The following is a 7693-nucleotide window of genomic DNA, read 5'->3' as shown; positions in this document are numbered from 1 at the left end:
ACACTATGTAAACAATTGTGCTTTCAAGTGAGACACGCCCCTATTTTTTTGCATCACTTAAGGAAGTTACTCATCAGCTGATCTTAAAATAACTCACATGACTCAAAGGTCAGTGTGTTTTAAACTGCTACTACAGTGTAACATCATAAAGCCAATGAATTAGCCTACTCTGATACAACACCCAATTCATGGTGGTAGGGCTTGCATTTGTCATGAAAGGTTTATTTTGAAGCGTTTTGTGTTATGGAATTGTGTTGAGTTTTGATACTATGAGACAAATTTTGCAAATTAATTAAGGAGGTTACTCATCAGCCGATCTTAAAATAACTTGCATGACTCAAAGTTCAGTGTGTTATAAAAACTGCTTTATTTTCATCTGCATTGGGTGATAGCCAGTTATCTACTATCTATAATGCACTAGTTTTTTTTCTTCTCTTTTCTCTTTCTCTACTCTCTAACACATTGAATGACGGTTTTGTTTGATAATGTGCCACATAAATAAGTTTGATTGTTTGATTGTGTTATAAACTGCTATTGCCATGTAATGTAATAAAGCCTAAGAGTGTCTTTTATTCAAGACTATAATTCATGAGTTATTACTATTTCAAAGTAATTTAACAGTTATGAATGGCTTCAGCAATCCATGTGTGGGGAAAAAAATCTAGGCTAAAAAAACTAGGCTACTACTGTTGACAACAGAACAACAGAATGAAACTAAAGCAGGGCCGTCAGACCAGTTCACTCTTTGCTGAGATGACTCAACTACACCATGACAACATGGCTATGACATTATCAAGAGCTTAACCCATTAAAACATGGTGTTATCAATTTGTTGTTACCAGAATAGCAATGACCGAGTCATAGCGCATTACTAAAGGCCCTGTGTTATGTCATAGTAGAATAATACAATGACAATTAACCTTTCAATGGCTATTACAGTGAGCCATTGGAGGTACGGCGTGCATTAAGGGGCTACGTAATAGATTAAGACTTGATCATTACAATTTTGGTGGTAATTAGGTTATAACAGAGGCTCTGCACAAAGGGGTTAAATGCCTCCTCTAACAATTCCATAATCTATTAAGTGATATTTTGAGTCCTTGTGGCTCATCCTCAGACAACTATTACTATTGACCTGATACTAAAAAGCCAATAAAACAGGTTGACATGACCGATCATGAGTGTGAAATGGTAGCCTGGTTCTCACGCAGACCCTTGTGCATTTTCGCCCAGCTTTGTGAGCTTGAGAACCATCTTATTGAAATAGACCCTTTGGTAATGTGCCATAGACTGTAAGGTAATAGGCCTGGAAACCAACTTGTCAACATAATCTTCCTTGTGCTAGACCCCAGCGGCCATTGAATTATACTAACATGTGGACAACCCTTTTCTAGTGGTGCAGGCTATAGCCTATTGAAGTTTCTGGGAGGATAGCCTATGAACACTGTGTGTTTACTTCCCACTTCCACATCACCGAAAACAAAGAGCCATGCAAATCTACTCTCCTCCCTATTCAAATATTACCAAGTGCCTGTTGCTTCGCAAGGCTTTCCTCAGGGCAGACCCATTACCCATCCCCAGCCGAGGAAAATAAAAGGCTTTCCTGCTGCTGGTTCAGCAGGAAACCAGGTTAAGTTAAGAGGTAAATCATCCCATAGAAGAGACTGGTCCTCATTTTCGAACCGTTTACCCCAAAACCAGCTTTATTGGCCCCTGAGGGCAGACCCATTGCCCATCCCAATCCAAGGAAAATAAAAAACAACTAAGCAATTACCAAAACAAAACCATAGTCATGAATGACTGAGCAGGCCTACGCTCATTCCTAGCGTGAAACACGCCTGAGATTGCCTGGTTAACACCAGACCTAATCACAAGTGAGATTATATATACTGTCTTTCAGATCGAAACGATTGTGTAGAACTAAAGGCAGTATGGGAGTTCCCAGTCTACGCCTGAGGGGGGGAGCCGAGACGAGAAGACAGGCCATACTTTCTGCGTGCGTAAAATATTCATGGAATCGGTCTATTACATAACCGGCGTGTTTTTGAGAGGCCACGGAAAACAGGGGGTGCACGGCAGCACTCTAGGCAACTACCATACATCTGCGGCATCTGTAAGATTATGCAACCCCCCGACAGAGACTAAAACGCAGCATATAGCCAACAGAGAGCGCCGAACAAATCTACACTACATCAAGTAGCAAACCCATACACACGCACATATGTCATTTGGCTGACACAACTGTGTGACGTGACGTGCGAAGTGTCATATTTCAAGTGTGCCCTGGGCTGACTTGGAGCTCAATTCAAAACATGTGAATGGGGAGAGAGCAAAGGCCCTCTAGGGCTATTCTAATGACAAAACTTTCAATCGGTCATGCAATTATGCCGCTGTGCGTGCGTCATTGAAACACCCACATGCAGTACAGCATGACTGCCAGTGTGGCCAATGCGTTTATTAGGCTACGGACATTCAAGACTGGTCTACAAGTAGGCCTACAGTCCAAGGCTACGTTTCGAGTACGCATACAAATCGAAACAAAATGTTGGCACGGCGTGTCATGTGATGGGGTGGGAGGTATTGAACGCTGGCTGCCACAAGTTGCGACATATTCCATTCTCTCTGCAGCTGCAACGCATTCCAGGCGATGTAGGCCTATGTCTCACACATTTCTCCTCTCCTCAGCCAATACATTTGGAGAGCTTCTGAAAAATGATGCAGTGATACCGGTCTCCATGACTGTGTGTGCCAAATACAGTTGACAGGACATTTCTCAGAGGGGCAGCTTGACAAGTCGAGTGCACATGTTGAATTTAGCCAACATTTATAAGTGTCATTCATTGGTTGCAAGAAGGGAAAGTACAGCTGAATGCCTATAATTTCACACTCAGCGAAGGTTATTCCATTAGCAGGAGCATCGAAGCGCACATAATTAAGTGGATGCAGCATTGCGCGCTCTGATGTCTGCGGTTGTCAGAAACATTGGTTAGCTAGCAACTGGTTTCTACTTGGAAACCAAGCGAGCAAATGAGTCCTTGGCGGCAAGCTTGCCACCTTGTCACCCGCTAGTGACGCAGCTTCGCTTTGGCAGTAAGCGCAAGCCGGGAGTCTGGTTTCTTCTTTATATAACGACCAATGGAAAGGAAATAGTCAGACCAGATCTGCTGCGGGTATTTCCCCATGCCAAGCGGACATCCATTATAGCGAGATACAATGAAAATAGTAAAGAATTGTACCTTCATTTTGACCTCTGACGGTTTCCAGTTGGGCCGGAGCTCCTTGATGAGTTTGAGTGCTCCGGTCCTATAATCATGTTCGTCTACTGTGACATCTAATTTGGGCACCACCGGTGCGTTCTCGGGTACATGGATGTAGTTAGCCATAGTCAGACAGCCTGTCGGAGTTAGAAATTTCGCAGAGGAAGGAGAGATATTCTGTGCGCGTCGGCTATGCACTTTTCAATGAATGCAGAAGAGAGGGCTTGGGTGTGGATTTAAACCAGGTCAATCTTGATGCAGCGTGACGTGACCACGCCTCTCTTCGAACGAGCTCTGGGCTGGGGGAGACAGTTTCGCGAGGTGCATGCCGGTTAAATATGATGACTCACTCACAGCCTCTCCTCTCTCCTATGGCCCATGGCCTGTCTTGTCCTCTGCAGTAATAGAACTAGACATCGAGGGCTGCAAACAGCTTTGGCTGAGCCCAGGACGAAGTAATCTCAAAGGGCCCCACCACCCATGTTATGTATGTTTATTGAGAACCCAATTCTGGGCCCTCTCTCTCCCTGGGCCAGGGACAGCGGACCCCTTTGTCCCCCATCTGTCGACTTCCCCGTAGACATCCATCCAATGGGCTTCTTCTTGCCAACATGCGAGCGTACATCACTGCTACGCAATCCATTATCATCCCGCAATGAAAATAGCAGCCAGTCAATAACTGTGTCAGTGTGCCTGCCTGGGATATAAATAAACACAAACAAATAAAGAAATAAAAAGGGTTGTGTTTGACGTGGGATGGGTTTATCCAGATAAATTGAGCAACCCCTGTGCTGTGCTGTGTATGCAGTGCAGAGCCACAGTTTCATAACACTGTGCACTGCTCGCCTGCCTGTGGAAAAGTACTGTGGTCTGGTCTGGGGGATTAGAGAGAGAGACTGACCAGTCTGGGGTCAAATACCTTGCACTGAATACTATAATGTCTGAATTAATATAGGCCTAATAGTAGCCCCTAATAATAATAATAATAGTAATAGTAATAATAATAGTAATAATAATAATAAGAATAATAAGAATAATAATAATAATAATAAGAATAATAATAATAATAGGCCTAATAATAATAATAATAATAACAGGTCTGATAATAATAATAACAAATTGTAACTAATGAATAATAATCAATAATAAATAGTGGTGTTTGTGATTATCCTAATCTGTCTTGAGATGTATTTTACCATCTGTCTTGCGTCTGGCAAATAAATAGAATTGAATTGAATTTAAATACTATAATTATAAATAGTGACAAATTGCGTGCTATGAATGTGCTCATGGAAGCAGACCCCACCATAGCTCGGCCTTTTGGACAACATGTTTCTATTCATCCACAGATTCTTTCTGCTGTTGAAGTTGCATTTACAAGGCAATGTATTCATGCCACACGCATGCTTGCATGCTTGCATGCACGAATGAACACACACGCACACGCACACACACACACACACACACACACACACACACACACACACACACACACACACACACACACACACACACACACACACACACACACACACAGAGAGAGAGAGAGAGAGAGAGAGAGAGAGAGAGAGAGAGAGAGAGAGAGAGATACACCTTTGGGCATACTTCAGGACTTCAACTGAGTATTGGTAAACATTGGATGAACAATATCATTCATGTATAATAATAATGATAACAATGATCAGGGAAGTCGACAGGGGGGACAAAGGGGTCTCTTATCCTGGGCCCAGGGAGAGAGGGGCCCCAAAATTGGATTCACATTACATTGTATGTATTGGGTTTGGGGCCCTTTCATATGTCTTTGTCCCGGGCCCAGCCAAAGCTGTCAGTGGCCCTGATAATGATAATAACAACATTAATACATTTTAATTTCAATTGCTTGAACACTTGATGTGTTGTTGTTTTATTTTCCTTTTGCAGATAGGCCCGCCAAGTTGTATAAAGTAGAAGTAGAAGTACTTTTACAAATGTGATAATTACAACACTAGTATTGAAAAGACTCAATTACATCATAACGACATGGCTATGACATTACAGAGAGCCCTAAGTAACAGGTTGACTTAACTATCACTATATGGTCAATCATGTCATGTCAAGTGTCCTTTATTGAGAAAAATCTATGTAAGGTTTGCACAGAAGTTTGAAATTGCGTTTGACCAGTCTCCAATGTGCAGTGAAACTAAACATATTAAAAGGCATTGACAAAAAAAGAATCCCCCTCCCACCCCCACATACAAGAAATTCACACATACAGTGTGCAATAATATGGACACAACGCACACACGCCCCCCCCCCCCCTCCCCACACACACACACACACAGAAAGAGAGAGCGAGAGAGAGAGAGAGAGAGAGAGAGAGAGAGAGAGAGAGAGAGAGAGAGAGAGAGAGAGAGAGAGAGAGAGAGAGAAATTCAATTTAGAAAAATAATTTTCAGGATAATAGGTGCAATTCTTTGCAGGCCTAATTAGCCTACATCTAAACATAGTAAGCACTTGGAAGAAAGATACTAGGCTAGGCCTGGCTATCTCTATTCAGAGGTGTCAAAAGTAAAAGTACTTTTGTGGTGTGATTACAACACATGGCATTACATAGCTGTTACACCATTTACTCCATTGTACCTAATGAGATAGATAGACGGTGTTGTACGGAAAAAGACTGAAAACCTAACAAGGACCCATCACAAACTTGATCCAACCAGTGCAGAGTTAGCTGGTCGTAAGACAGGCCTACACGTCTACTAGTTAGGCCTACTCAGATTTGTTACTTGTGTTGGAAGGAAACTGTGTTTCTTTTTTTTTTAACTTTTACTTTTGACACCTCTGTCTATAAAAATGATTAAAGGAGTCAATTTCAACATGCAGTTGCTCACACTACCCTGGACTTGTCAGGGACTGGCCTACCTGATGGTTTTTTTTTTCTCCTTCTTCAGCCTTTTCCGAGATCTTGGTCATTGTAATGGGGGCAGCGCTTTGTCTACATTTAAAAAAAATGTTTTATTTATTCCCAAAAACATCCGAAAGGTTATACTCAGCAGGCAACTAGCAAACAGTGGTGCCTTTTGGGAAAATATTTTGAGTAGGCCTATGTTTAAAAAATAAATAAAATGTAAACAAAAGCTGCCCCCATTAGAATAGCCCATATCTCGGAAAGGGCTTAGCCAAAAAATGTGGCATCACCGGGTACTGACAAGTCAAGGGTAGCGTGAGCAATACAACAGCAAATTGAAATTGAATGAACTGGTCCTTTAACTTTATGCTTCAACCTAGGAACGAAAGTGCACTGTGGTTTGCATCCACCCGGATAATGTATCCCACACAGTAGATTTCCGACGGACCATAAACACTTTCCTGTCCCCGACTCCCGTTGCCCATGTAGCAACCCAATGTAAGTAGCTGCCGGATGTGAGTGCCCGGATATCCGCCCGAGTATTTGCATGCATTTGCATTCATTTCCACCATCAGGAATGCTTTGCGGTACCACAGCTACCCTATGTGAGTCGCGCTGTGTCGCCTGACTGTCCCTTCTATATGATTGTAACCTACCGTAACAGCTCTGCCTCGGCCCACCACACCACCACGGGTCCTCTGGTGTTGTGACCGTTTTAGGATCTTTTTTTCATATCCAATACTTGCACATTAAGAGTGACAATTCCATCATGGATTTTTAAACGATATGTGCGAATGCAGTCATTTTGAATTTAGGGTGGCCAAACCATGCAATTTCATGAAGAACGTGCATCACATTATTTAAACAGCTCTTGTAAACAGTTATCCTGAGTGCTCGTGTCTTTTTGGAGATCGGAGGCTTGATGAGCAAAGAGATGGGAGAGAAATTAGTTGTGCGCGCGCACACACCTCTGCACAATATCCACCGGACACGAAGTTACTGGCTCCAATATTTCAGCGTCCCGTTTGATTATGTACTGACACTTTTAAGTTTACGTAGCACAATCGAATGAATAGGCTATGTCTAAATTATAGGCTCTAGTCTCCAATGTGCCTAGTTTCACGTGTTGTTGGCATCACCAAATAATCTGCACAATATGCGGCATAACTTTTCGAGTGCAAGGCCTACATTTACACCGGGTAAAGTATCGAGCATGGTCTGTCCCTTCAATAATATTAAGAGTGTCTCGTAACAACTCTCGGCCCCCGCCGCTGCCGCAAGTATCCTCCACCACGAAGGTCCTCTGATGTTGTAACCGTTTTAGGATATTTTCATATAATACAGAAATAAGAGCGTGCGCGCGCGCCTCTGACTTTATCTAGACACGGAGGCTCCAATATTTATATTCAGTATCAATAATAGCCTATGGCACAATAGGCTATGCGGCATGGTTTCGCGTGTTGTTTTTGCACCACCGAATAATAACTACACAATGTAATAATAACATAATAATAATAATAATAATAATAAAATAAGGTAAGGAGTAAAA

General features: G+C 42.4%; 1 protein-coding gene across 1 annotated transcript in view; it reads right to left on the bottom strand.

Annotated features, from left to right (window-relative positions):
* Nucleotides 1–3507, bottom strand: part of etnk1 (ethanolamine kinase 1) — a 43125-nt gene extending 39618 nt beyond the window's left edge. The window contains exon 1 of the mRNA XM_063217554.1: nucleotides 3237–3507. Within this exon, the coding sequence (XP_063073624.1) occupies nucleotides 3237–3383 (147 nt within the window). The 5' untranslated portion in view covers nucleotides 3384–3507. The remainder of the gene's footprint in view (nucleotides 1–3236) is intronic.
* Between the last annotated feature and the right edge of the window lie 4186 nt (nucleotides 3508–7693).

Source organism: Engraulis encrasicolus, chromosome 15, assembly GCF_034702125.1.
Source record: "Engraulis encrasicolus isolate BLACKSEA-1 chromosome 15, IST_EnEncr_1.0, whole genome shotgun sequence".
NCBI classification, from domain to species: domain Eukaryota; kingdom Metazoa; phylum Chordata; class Actinopteri; order Clupeiformes; family Engraulidae; genus Engraulis; species Engraulis encrasicolus.
The sequence above is the reverse complement of the archived record's forward strand: the minus strand, read 5'-3'. Positions and strand labels throughout refer to the sequence as shown.